Source organism: Triticum dicoccoides, chromosome 6B (assembly GCF_002162155.2).
Source record: "Triticum dicoccoides isolate Atlit2015 ecotype Zavitan chromosome 6B, WEW_v2.0, whole genome shotgun sequence".
NCBI lineage: Eukaryota > Viridiplantae > Streptophyta > Magnoliopsida > Poales > Poaceae > Triticum > Triticum dicoccoides.
This window is the reverse complement of record NC_041391.1, coordinates 20531087-20544301: the sequence shown is the minus strand read 5'-3', so window position 1 is coordinate 20544301 and position 13215 is coordinate 20531087. Positions and strand designations below refer to the sequence as shown.

The following is a 13215-nucleotide window of genomic DNA, read 5'->3' as shown; positions in this document are numbered from 1 at the left end:
GTGGATTTTGGGGTGAAAACTATACTTCTTTCTATTTTCTAAAACAAGTTGTATTTTATTAGAAAAAAAACGACTGGAGGCCCATGGCCGTGCGTCAACGAGAAATGGGCCTGCGCGCTAGGCCCATAACTCGCACGATATGGATCGCGAAGGGCGCTTTGCGAGTGAGACGGTTTTCGCCCGCCGGCTCCCGCTATGAGCCGCCCGCTCTGCAACCACTACGCCGCGCTCCTCTCCGCCGCCGCCGCCGCCGGCGGCGGCCGCGATGGGGCCCGCGTCTCCGGCGCCGTCCACTGTCTCGTCCTCCGGACGCTCCCGCACCAGCCGCCCACCTACCTCCTCAACCACCTCCTCGCCGCCTACGCCAGGTCCGGCTGCCTCCCGCTCGCGCGCCGCCTGTTCGACGCAATGCCCGACCCCAACCTCTTCACCCGCAACGCGCTGCTCTCGGCGCTGGCCCGCGCGCGCCTCCTCCCCGACATGGAGCGGCTCTTCGCGTCCATGCCCGAGCGCGACGCCGTGTCCTACAACGCGCTCATCGCGGGCTTCTCGGGCGCCGGCGCCCCCGCGCGGGCGGCCCGGGCATACCAGGCGCTGCTCCGGGAGGAGGCGGTGGTGGACGGCGCCAGGGTCAGGCCCAGCCGCATCACCATGTCCGGCATGGTCATGGCTGCATCGGCGCTCGGCGACCGCGCGCTTGGCCGGCAGGTGCACTGCCAGATCCTGCGGCTCGGGTTCGGGGCGTACGCCTTCACCGGGAGCCCCCTGGTCGATATGTACGCCAAGATGGGGCTCATCGGGGACGCCAAGCGGGTCTTTGATGAGATGGAGGGCAAGAATGTGGTGATGTATAATACGATGATCACGGGTCTCCTCCGGTGCAAGATGGTTGCTGAGGCTAGGGGGGTGTTTGAGGCGATGGTTGACAGGGACTCCATCACCTGGACTACTATGGTTACAGGGCTGACGCAGAATGGGTTGCAGTCGGAGGCGCTGGATGTTTTCAGGCGGATGAGGGCCGAGGGTGTTGGCATTGATCAGTACACTTTCGGAAGCATCCTTACAGCCTGTGGCGCCCTTGCTGCTTCAGAAGAGGGGAAGCAGACCCATGCCTACACAATCAGAACTCTGTATGATGACAATATCTTTGTTGGAAGTGCGCTTGTTGACATGTACTCGAAGTGCAGGAGCATCAGGTTGGCAGAAGCCGTTTTCAGAAGGATGACCTGCAAAAACATCATCTCATGGACCGCAATGATTGTTGGCTATGGACAGAACGGGTGCAGCGAGGAGGCTGTGAGGGTGTTCCTGGAGATGCAGAGGGATGGGATTAAGCCTGATGATTTCACCCTTGGCAGTGTTATAAGTTCTTGTGCTAATCTAGCAAGCTTGGAAGAGGGAGCACAGTTCCACTGCATGGCGCTTGTCTCAGGGTTGCGGCCGTACATTACAGTGTCTAATGCACTAGTTACCTTGTACGGCAAGTGCGGCAGTATCGAGGACGCACACCGCTTGTTTGATGAGATGCCATTTCAGGATCAGGTCTCCTGGACTGCCCTTGTAACAGGTTATGCGCAGTTTGGGAAGGCAAAAGAAACCATAGATTTGTTTGAGAAGATGTTGTCTAAGGGTGTGAAGCCTGACGGGGTAACGTTTATCGGTGTCCTTTCTGCTTGTAGCCGTTCAGGGCTTGTGGAGAAAGGCCGCAGCTACTTCCAGTTCATGCAGGAGAACCATGGTATTGTGCCCTTGGATGATCACTATACTTGTATGATTGACCTGTATAGCAGATCAGGAAGGTTAAAAGAAGCTGAGGAGTTCATAAGGCAGATGCCACGGTGTCCTGATGCAATTGGATGGGCGACATTGCTTAGCGCATGTAGGTTGCGTGGTGACATGGAGATTGGGAAATGGGCTGCTGAGAATCTCTTGAAAACTGACCCACAAAACCCAGCAAGCTATGTCTTGCTGTGCAGCATGCATGCTACTAAAGGTGAATGGAGTGAGGTTGCCCAGCTTAGGCGCGGAATGAGGGATAGGCAAGTGAAGAAGGAACCAGGCTGCAGCTGGATCAAGTATAAGAATAAAGTTCACATATTTTCAGCTGACGATCAGTCTCACCCCTTCTCCGGAACAATTTATGAAAAGCTACAGTGGCTCAACTCTAAGATGTTGGAAGAAGGATACAAGCCTGATGTCAGTTCAGTGCTGCATGATGTGGCAGATGCTGAGAAGGTTCACATGCTCAGCAATCATAGCGAGAAGCTTGCAATTGCCTTTGGCTTAATTTTTGTCCCAGAGGAAATGCCGATCAGGGTTGTCAAGAATCTGCGTGTTTGTGTGGATTGCCACAATGCTACCAAGTTCATCTCGAAGATAACCGGTCGTGATATTCTTGTGAGGGATGCTGTCAGATTTCACAAGTTTAGCAATGGCATTTGCTCATGTGGGGACTTCTGGTAATTCCACTGTCTGTTTGGCCAACGTTGCACATGCTTCAAGTTTAACTAAAGTCAGAAGTGCTATTGGAAGAAAAGGAGGAAAGCTGAACGAAGCCAATCATGGATAATAGTCCCTGGCCATCAACTGGGTTTGTGTGACACAGTACGAACAAATCATGTTCCCTGCAGGTGCAGGACTCATAAGAGGTGTGTTTATGTCATCATGAAACTGTAGTTCTGGAAGATTGTTTTGATTAACATTTTGTTCCTAATTGTTGGTTGGTATGGGTCTGACAGACAAAGGGAGAATCTGCATTTGCTAACAGCAGTATGCAGTTTGGTATAAGGATTGTGCATGACTTCTATATCCTTATTGACTCTTGTGTACCAAAGTAGAAGGGTATGCCAGGTTTTGTCATTCTGTGCGCTAATTACCAAATTCGGCACATTGACAGAAGAAACCACCACTCTTCTGCCAACAGTCTGAGTGTTAATCTTTTCATTTCATTTTAGCATAACTAGAATGATGCTAGTCTGAGCTTAACCTCTTGCCAGATAAAGCTCCATCCCCACAGTGTTTTTTCTTTACATTTTACGTAATGTTTGATGTTGCACACTTCAAGTGGTTACTAATTGCAAAATGTGCAGGGTATTTTTTCGGTTATGGCTTAGAGATGGGCCTCAAGTTTGTTGAAAGAAGATCCCACTTATGGCTTTGCACCAAGCAGCAAAGGGAACAAAGCGATGAATCACCATCCACTGAGTTTGGCTTCCAAATCTCCAAGACTTTTGTTACGCAACCGAAGTATTTCCACAGGCAGCCTAAAACATGCCAATGTGATGCCTGAACCAATCCCTTGTTGAAGTTTAGTGCCTGGTTGCCATATGGGTACTTGATGGCAATGTGAGTCATGTAAAGGGTATATTTCTGTCAGTGCTGCTTGGGCAAGGTCATTGCAGTTCTGTCACCATTATACTGGAGAACAAGCTGCAGCAAGTACTGGGAAGAACTTACTGCTTACTGGAGAAATACCCCTGAAGAACAGTTATACTGCAATTTGAATATCAGGAATTGCAGAAGTCACTGGCTGCATGCCCAAGAACCCCAGCATGGCCAGGTGAGTGTATTTTAGATACCTGATATATATAACAGCGGAAAGTGTTATCCAGTATGTGAAGAATCACATGTATTTCTTGCGCATTTTATGGTTACATCGGTACTGTCCTCCTGCAATTGTTGTTTGCCCGAGACAGTATTGACCAACTGAAAATTTGGAAGTAACAATAATTCTCTGTCGAAATTGGACTGGTGTGATGTACAACTCTAGCTTTGTAACCTGACATCTTCCACTAGCTACTAAAACTTACTGAAAGGCCTTGACAATGAATAGAGATAACTTTTTTTTTTGCGGGTGAATCAACAGAGACAACTAAGATGGAAAAGAAAAATAAAAGATAGGAAAAGTGAAGCAAAAATTCAGAAGGGATACTGCACATGTACTATATGCTATAAAATAAAGAAAGTGATGTTTCCATTTTTCTTTACAGTGAAGCCATGTTGGCTTGGTTGTAGGAGTCCATCTCATGGATGATGAGGCTGGTGGTGGTGACCCGGGCGCTGGTGTTGTTGTTGAAGAGGCACATCCTGTTGACTTAGATGGTCTTTGTCGGGTACAAGCAGTTTGGCTGTACTAGCAGAAATTGCTTAGTATTTAGTTCGGTGGTAGTGTACCAAATTGTAAATCTTGCATGCCACTAGACCACAAGGTGGCAAGTGAAGCATGGGCATGCAGAGCTTGTTTGTAGAACACAGACACAGCTAGCTAGCTGAGCTGCATTGTGCAGTGAAGCTAAGTGAAACTCTCGACAATGAGATCACAGCAACATTTATTCAGTTCCTACATATATAATATAATGTGCATCTAGAATACAGTATAATTTATTCTGGTAGTCAACAATCAGTTATGGACTGACTGTAATTTTTTGTAAACAGAATATAGTGTGCAACAGTTTCAGTTTGATCATAAATCCATTGCTAGGTTCACTTATCTGCCACCGAAATCATCATCTTCCAAAGTCATGATACAGGCTTTCTGAGACCCAGAGGTACTTTTATCCATGTTTTATTTCTGTTCTGATCCGGAAGATGATGATTCCGGTGGCAGTATTCATATCAAGTATTGGTGTTATTTACTCAAGACAAGTGCTCCTGAAGGTTTGTTATTTCTTCAACTTGTGAATGGAGCAGTGCATAGAGAATTGTGGATAGGTTGGGATGCTGTTGCTTCCGAGGAGGTTATTTTTAACATTCTTTCATTGCACTTGTAGTTCTACTTGGGCTCGATGAGTTTTGTTTCCGATAACTGGTTATGGCTTTCAGAGCTATGCTTGGGCTGCACCACCGGACCACTTGCCTCCACTGGCACCCATTCAATATCCCTCCAGTAAGTAGGAATTTCGATTCCCATGCCGCCGGAGTGAGGTTGTATTGGTAACATTTTGGCCGCAGTACTGATTCTTTTTTGCCCTATTCAAATTAACAACTTACAGTGAGAGTAAGCATACAACAGTACAGATTTATGTAGGTGACCAAAATGTTCCTTGCTAGACCTGATTGTGGAATTTTGTTTGATGGTTTTAGTGGAGGCCTGATACAGCTCATGCTCCTTGCAAATTATTTGTTGCAAACTGTGCCACGAAGTACATTAGAGCACAAGCACGGATTTGAAGCAACACAAAATGTATCTCTTGCCTAACCATGTAATATTTCCGAGTACATATAGTAAATTACTAGATTTTGTAGCACTTGCTTAACCATGATTGGCAAACTTTAAATGTTCTTGCTTGGCTATGTAATATTTGTGACAGTATATGACTGAATGTAATGAAAGGTGCAAAGATTGTGTTTCGATATTCAGTGCAGTTCAGAGTGGCTCGACAATTCTAGATATTTGTCAAGAGATAAGCAAAACAATTAGATTATGATCTTGACAAATATAAGCACATGCCCTATGCACATGTGATTATATTTGTCAAGATCATAATCTAATTGTTTTGCTTATCTTAACTATTCCATTCTAGATAACAAAAAGTTAGCAAAGGTGTGTTTCCATTGTGCATATTTTAGTCTTACACTCTTCCCGCATCAGGTCGGTTTTCTTACTTTGCCCCGCCCCAGCCTCTAAGAAAGCAATTATTTACACCGTAAGCTAGCTGCTTAGCTATATAATGCAACCTTAAAAGAAATTCAGGTCCTGCTGTTTTTGTACTTTTGCTCCACTTTACTGATGTACTATACTAATTTCTCTCTTGGAGGATAAAGTGGGTATTACTATGTGTAGTAAATTTGGTTGGATGATTTTGAGCAAGGATAAATGGTGCACATGAAGATTCGATAGTAGGTTCAGTCACCATTTCTAGTTGCATGTACTTTCCGTATGATGTTTCTAGCGGTGTGTGAAGCATTTTCTGATTTTATCGGAAAGTTAAGCAAGTCAGCCTCGCATCACCTCCAAAGGGAAAGAGAGCAGATATTTTTGTGATTGTAGGGCACATGTAGGAATCCGCGCAGCACATCTCTCCAAGCTATACATAGTACACTAGAGATATGAGCCACATTCCGCAACATAACTGGCAGGAGTACATTTTGCCCCCAATAGAATCCTACTTCACTGAATTGCAATGCAATCTAACACCCAAAGCTGGATGCTCTACTTGACAGGCAGATGGCCTGAAAGACACAAAAGTTGCTCAATTAGCAGGAGGATCCAATAGTAAAGGGACAGTCTTGTAATCATTTATCTTTATCTTTCAACCCTGCTGGTAGCTGGACACAAGCAAAGAATTGATTTCCGTCTTTAGCAAAGCGTAAGGTAATCATCCCAATGTGAGAGAAAAACAAAAGCAAAAGGTAAGGATACTGCCTCTTGTTTTATTCTGCGTTCTAAGGTATTGTGCACACTGATAAGCACGAAGCAGCCCAAATATTTCTTCGCAGCATGTAGCTTTTTTGCTTTATAATATTTCTGTACAACAGGTTGCTTATGTTTTAGCTTGACAATATGATATTTCTGACCATATCCGCCAGATGCATTGAAGGGCGCAAAAAATTGTGTGTCGATATTTAGTACATTTCGGAGTGTGCCTTGACAGTTCTTGATAGTGTCAATATTATATGTAGGTAACTTCCTTAAAAGTTTGTAGTAGTGTATGAAGCATTTTCTGATTTATTATGTAGCAAAGTTAAGTAAGCATTTCAGCCTCTCACATTACATTCGAATAGAAAACTGCAATCCTTGTGAGTAGTAGATTTGTGTGTAGCAGATCAAGCTATAAATAGTATAATATGATTAGTGATATTAGCTGCACCCCTGAATCTAACTTGCACCACATTCTTTTTCTTATGTCATCATACTTTACTGGAATTGCAATGCAAGTTACACAAAAGTTGTTTGATTAGCTAGCAGCGAGATCAGACAATGGCCGGTCAGGCCTTGAAATCTTTATCTTTAAATCTTGCAGCTAAGCCAGCTACAAGCATAGAATTGATTTCTGTCTTTAGTGAAAGCAAAAGATAGACCTCGAGTAAAGACAAAAGGCAAAGCAAAAGGTAAGGAATAGTACTGCTTGCTTTTATTCTGTCTAGCTAAGGCATTTGTGTGTAACCACAAGGACCCCAAATATTTTGTCGAAGCATGTTGTGTGTCCAGATTTCGCTCTCCAATCTAGCCAGCTTCTAGTTGCGCCTGTCTCTCCCTAGCTACATACTCTCTGCAAGTCTGCATAGTACCAGTTATTCAATTTAACCAAGGTATGTAAAGCTCAGCTTACACCTGTACTCAATCAGCCTGTCTGCTTTTCGTATCTGTGTATGCTAGTTTTATCAGGACATAGATTTTCTACCCTTGAGCAAATGTGCTCTCTTTACTTTGAAAGAATAGAAGAGTGAGTTTTGAAGATTCAGAAAATTCCATTAACAATCACATGTACATATTACAGTAACCTATGTATTTGCAAAGTTTTGGTGAAATCTCACATGCAGTCCAAAATAAAATAGCAATCATGAGAGGCTAAAAAGCATATTTATGTGCTCTAATTTTGTTATTTTTTGCACAGAAAAGTATAAAAAATTGCATGAAACTTAACAGTTGAACACAGTACTCAATGACATGCACGTGTGATTTTTTTGAAATTTTGTGGAAGCACGAGAATTATATTTTTTGCATGCTCTCCTTTAGGTCATTGAGCTTTATTTTATTAATCTGATTGCATATCATTGCATTTGTATACAGGAATCAATCGACTAAAGCTCGAGGAATTCAGCTGGAGACTTCTAGTGAGCTGACTGGTCAATGATGACCCGGAAATGGAATTAATCTAGGGGGTGGAGATTGCAGTATCTTGCCAATTCATCATGCGTACAGAAGTATGTTTACATGTACCAATTGCTTTTCGTTCACTTATGCATGTTATCTTTCTTATCCCGTCCGAGCTAGTTTACAGAATATTTTGGTTATTGTACCCTCGTGGGTGCATCGATTGTGGTAAATCTTTTGTTGTAAAGTGTTCTATATCTCAGGTGTTCTGTTAATTAATTGCATCACGCTTGCGTAACCTTGCCCATCACATATTGTTTCATATATATACTACTGCTACTATGTATGTAGCTACTTTGCACTGGTGGCCATCGTCCTCACCGCTTCACATATGCATGCAGGTTATCAAGGCAAACACCATTGATGAGGCTGTTGAAGGAATTCTCGATGAACTCAAGTATACTAGAGGAAAAGAAAATGTCATATACTTTGATGGCTGGGACGGGCTGGGGGCATCTGCGGTCCTGCGAGCCGCAGCCCAACAGCTCGAATCAAATGGAAAGAAATGGCAGTTTGAGCAAGTCATCCACATCGACTGCTCAAAGTGGGAGAGCACAAGAGCACTTCAGAGGGAAGTCGCAAAGCATCTGAAGCTTCCCAATCAGGTGCTGGAGATGTTTGACAAGCAAGATGAGGAGGATGATTTCAATGGTATTACTGATCAACGATCTCGGGCAGGGATAACAGAGGTTGCAATAGAGATCCAGAGGAGCATACAGGGCCGCAGGTTTTTGCTGGTTCTTCACAATGGAAGCAACGAGGAGATTGACATATCTAGCCTTGGCCTTTCTGTATATGAATATTTGACCAACAAGGTGATATGGACCTTCCAAGGGAGGTTTCGGATGGACCCCAATATGAAAGACAAGGCCATGAAGAAGGATACAACAGATGTTCTTCTCTCAGCTTCATGCTATGAGAAAAATCCACAGGATCACTGGTACTATCTACTGCGTGAAGAGGCTACACTAGTTGCATACAAGAATAGCGTTGATCCTGCAATACTTGTTAAGTGCTTCTTGTATATGTTGACACTACATTGCACCAGCCGCCATTATGTCGACAGCGAGTATGATTTGGCTACCCATGCATGCAACTATTGGATATGTGATGGAATCATACAGAAAGACACAGACATTGCTGAAGCATGGCAAGTTGGTGAGAGACTGCAAGGTGATATCCGATGGAATATGGACTACCGCGACAATGAATTTCCCTCTCGCTTTCTATGGTATGCCGAATGCGTACCACACTGGGCATCACCAGCTCATGGATTTGTGCTGGTCCCTGATGGAGTCGTTCCTAGCAGAACGTTTCAGCATTTTGACAAGCTTGGCGTGATAAAACTCTCAAGGTGTAGCTTCAGCTTTTCATCACCTCCATTTCTCTGCTGCCACGGCCTTAGATTTTTATGGCTTGACCACTGTCAAAACCTAGGAAAGAGATATGGGGCGCACTTGGAAGAGGAGGACACTGCAAGGTTGTTGGCATGCTTCCAAAGCTTATGGGTGCTTGACCTGCGCTACACAGATTTGAATCTGATCCTGTCCGCACAGGTGATGGATCTCATGACCCAGCTCAGGGAGCTAAACGTGATGGGAGCCAAAAACTGGGACTTTAGCCATTTACAAGGACGACTGCGTAACATTTGCAAGCTCCGGTTAACAAAGTCCACTGGCTGGTCCAACACCAATGTGTTCTCGGATATGGAAAGCATGGAGCTTCTTGATTTTTCAGTCAGTGGTTACATGAGAAGCTTATCTGGCTCAGCAAGCAACACTAACCTTGAGACTGTCATTATTGGTGCCTATGACGAGTTAAAAATCATCTCTTTTAGGGACTGCAAAGAATTGAAGAACATAATCTTGAAAGGATCGTTGGGGAGTCTTGAAGAGCTGGACCTCTCAGGCACAGGAGTGAAAACACTCAACTTCAGGGAAGTGGTAGCCACCTCGCTCCCCAAGCAGATCATCCTGCTAGGCTGCGGGAAGCTCCGTGCAATATTGTGGCCTAAGACATTTGAAGGGGAAGGGTGGTCTGGTTTGCTGCATCTTGACACCACCTCAATATCAGCATCAGCTGTCGGAGGTGAAGCATCACATGCACATCCCCTCAGCGATCAAGCCCTCCAACAGCAGAAAGAAGACAAGTTTAACGGTGGATGGCGGATTTCTCTTATGGATACGAGGCTCCTGAGGTCGCTTTCTCCTGTAAGAGAGTTTTTAAGGGCCACATCCGTACATATTGATATCTGTTCTGCAACTACTGTTGGTGGTTGCAACATCCAAGGAACAAGCAGCAACAAACTACTGCAAGTCCAACCGCACACAAGGACCATGGTGGACTCCATGTATGGATATGTCTTGAAGGATGGTGGCCCAGTTGGAGTGAAGGTGATGTGGGACTGCCCTAAGATATTTCTTTATTGGGACGAACCAAAGACATGTATGATAAAGATCATTCATGGGCAGGGCAACAAACTTTTGGAGGATGCCCCAAGTGCTAGCACTAGTGCTTTGTTATTGCCTGGTTTCATATGCAAGCAGAGTACATCTGTGCATGTCTATGACAACTTGTCCATCACCAATATCCCTCCACCTCCCGACGGATCAGGATGGCAGAGTCTAAGATGGTGCCGAGTCGAGAGGTGCCCCAAGCTACACACGGTCTTCAATACTGGGCAGGGCAGCGGTGCGTCCAGCTTTAGGCGTCTGGAGACATTATGGTTGTCCCAGCTTCTGACGGCACAGACATTTACTACGTCAACTCTCACCTTTTGTAGCCTGGAGTTCTTGCACCTGGACTGCTGTCCCAGGCTCTTACATGTGTTCACCTTGGCCAGCAGAAATTCAGGGAGGTTCTTCTGTAGTTATTTGCAGACCCTCGAGATAGTGTACTGTGACGATCTAAGGGAGGTCTTCCCTTTGGCCCCTGGGCCCCAAAAACAGGATACAGTTATAGAATTTCCCTATCTGAGGAGCATCCACCTGCATGAGGCCCCCAAGCTGCAGCACATCTATGGGTGCAGGATGTGGGCGCCTATACTCGAGACCGTCAAGATCCGAGGCTGTTGGAGCCTTAGGCGTCTGCCGTCCGTCGGCTGCGACACCAAGCCGCCCAAGGTGGACTGCGAGAAGGACTGGTGGGATAACCTTGAGTGGGACGGGTTGAATAAGTACCATCACCCGTCCCTCTACGAGCCAAGCCACTCGCTGTACTACAAAACCGATCTGCCCAGAGGCACCATACTCAGGTGAGCTACACACATATTACTCCATCTCTCCTTACTTTTGTGCCGAACAAATCACTACCTTCTCTTTTCTAGAACAAAAACCAACTTATCTACTGTATCCGATGAAAGTACATCTGTTTAATCATCCCTACCAAATGTTGGTTTATTATGCCGCAGGTAATTCACCCCTCCTGTGAATTGATCTTCGGGCTCGTCCAACCTGAACGCGTGTACGTCATCATGTGGACCTACGTAACTGAAGCTTTTCTGCTGTGTTGCTTGATTGGTCTATGGTGTTCTCTACATCGGCATTGCCTTGGTGCGGTGACGCCCCTTTGCAGTTTCATCTCATTTGGTTTGGTTTGGTTTGGTTTTGGTTTGATTTGATTTGGCCATCCTTGCTCGGTCCATCAAAGCACTGTTCATCTGGTTGCTTCCGAGCAAATGAGAAAATAAGTCAGAGCGGGCATTCAGCTGATGCAGCATGAGCTCCGTCTTTGCGTGGGTGTGAGTGTTTGGTGTGGTGTAGTCAGCCGTCGACTGACTGTAATATGTAAGCTTGAATGATGATGGTGATTATTTGTGTATGTGGAGTTGTTTGTCGTGGTTTGAATAATCAACCGTTTGTAAATTCTAATTTGCAACATGAATGGTAATGATGATAGTGATGGTTTTGTGTGTGTGTTCTGTTTGTTCTGATCTGAAAGATGATGATAATTTGGATGGGAGCGTATTGAACGTTCTCGGAGTTCTGAATGTTCTCAGAGAATTCTGCTTGCTTTTTTTCTTTAGGAAATGATTCTGTTCAACCGACTGATAACTCGCTCGCGCCGATCGCCTCCTGCGTCGTCAGATCCTCTTGATCGTGCGGTGCGGAGTGAGCCGTCGCTGTCGAAGCCGTCCAGGTGATGGCAGGGAAGAGCCATGCCCGGCGAGCCTAGACGTGGCCGGGACCACGACGCAATCATCCCTGGTTGACACGGGCTTGCATCCTCCCACCTCTGACATGGAGCGAGCCCGGCCGGAGGCCCTTGTTGCCGGTGGTCTGAACTTCTTTTGTTGATTAACTAGAAGCAAATGGACAATTATCCTTTTCGCCGTGCACTTGGTTATGGTTGTGATGTTTTGGATCAGTGACTCATATGATGCATGGTGCATGTATTCCAGGCTACTAATTGGCACCCAGGTAGATGACATTTTGTGAGTTCTAAGTAAGTAGTGCTCTGCGCTAGATGCCATATTTTGTAGAGAGTGGTACTATTGTGTAAACTCTTTGATGCTGCCATGTATAATGATGGTGGTTGAAACATATATTTTATGTGATTGTTTCCTAATTTTTGAAGTGATTATATACAATTGTTTTTTATAGTTTAATTTCTACATACCAATATTAATTTGCGTCAATAATGCAATATTTGAAATAATGATTCCCTACGGTTTGTAAACCCAAGGGGTGTACAGTGGACTAACAACAGTCGCCGTTACATAATATTTCCCTAGGAAGTGAAACTAACCGAAAGGATATCAACTTTACAGGTCAGCTTGCGGGCCACCCGTCGCTTGTGTCCCTACGGTACAGAACCCAAGGGAAAGAAGACTATACCTAGGGTATTCTTTCCTCACCCTAGGGAAATCGAGATTCCCCCACCACTCGTGCCCTAGGGCAGTTTCCCTAGGGGATACACTAGGGAAACCCCTTCCCTAGCGTTTTCACCCATTTGCTTAGGATATCCGGCCCTAGGGCTATTTGCATAATCTAGTAGTGATGGACATTTTTTGAAGTACACAATTAACATTATCAAATATACAATGAACAATTTTTTAACATCGGATAAATATATTTTACACCATGAACATTTTTAGAAAACATGATGAAAAACCTTTTAATAGCGCGGCGAACATTTATTAGTACGTGATGGACCTTTTCGAAAAACACTATGAACCTTTACAACACTAACATTTTTTAGTACGTATAACCTTTTGGAAAAACACAATGAACAACTTTTGATATGCGAGGAATATTATGAAGTACAAACTGAACATTTATTAAATATACAATGATTTTTTCAAGAATATATCCAACAAACATAATTTTAGTACGCAATGAAACTTTTCATACATAATTCTAGTATCCAACAAACATAATTAATACATTATGACCACCTTT

At 44.6% G+C, this 13215-nt stretch overlaps 2 protein-coding genes across 5 annotated transcripts; both read left to right on the top strand.

Annotated features, from left to right (window-relative positions):
• Nucleotides 1-192: 192 nt before the first annotated feature.
• Nucleotides 193-4462, top strand: LOC119325786 (putative pentatricopeptide repeat-containing protein At1g68930). Of its 3 annotated transcripts, none has more exons than XM_037599515.1 (3): nucleotides 193-2648; nucleotides 3090-3559; nucleotides 4015-4462. In XM_037599515.1, the coding sequence occupies exon 1, from the start codon at nucleotides 196-198 to the stop codon at nucleotides 2461-2463; it is 2268 nt and encodes a 755-aa protein (XP_037455412.1). In that variant the 5' UTR covers nucleotides 193-195; the 3' UTR covers nucleotides 2464-2648; nucleotides 3090-3559; nucleotides 4015-4462. The 3 variants fall into 3 exon arrangements, with proteins under 3 accessions (XP_037455412.1, XP_037455411.1, XP_037455413.1); XM_037599514.1 differs by having other exon boundaries at nucleotides 3990-4462; XM_037599516.1 differs by lacking the exons at nucleotides 3090-3559; nucleotides 4015-4462 and adding an exon at nucleotides 2739-2833.
• A 2510-nt stretch (nucleotides 4463-6972) lies between these two features.
• LOC119326258 lies at nucleotides 6973-11712 on the top strand. 2 transcript variants are annotated; one of them, XM_037599944.1, is made up of 4 exons: nucleotides 6973-7251; nucleotides 7733-7866; nucleotides 8158-11069; nucleotides 11226-11712. In XM_037599944.1, exons 2-4 carry the CDS (start codon nucleotides 7855-7857, stop codon nucleotides 11227-11229), a joined length of 2928 nt encoding a protein of 975 aa, XP_037455841.1. In that variant the 5' UTR covers nucleotides 6973-7251; nucleotides 7733-7854; the 3' UTR covers nucleotides 11230-11712. The 2 variants fall into 2 exon arrangements, with proteins under 2 accessions (XP_037455841.1, XP_037455842.1); XM_037599945.1 differs by lacking the exon at nucleotides 6973-7251 and having other exon boundaries at nucleotides 7396-7866.
• Nucleotides 11713-13215: the final 1503 nt, after the last annotated feature.

What these genes read in the sequence shown, in the direction of transcription:
- LOC119325786 (XM_037599515.1), top strand. Translation starts at nt 196, where the DNA reads ATGAGCCGCCCGCTCTGCAACCACTACGCCGCGCTCCTCTCCGCCGCC.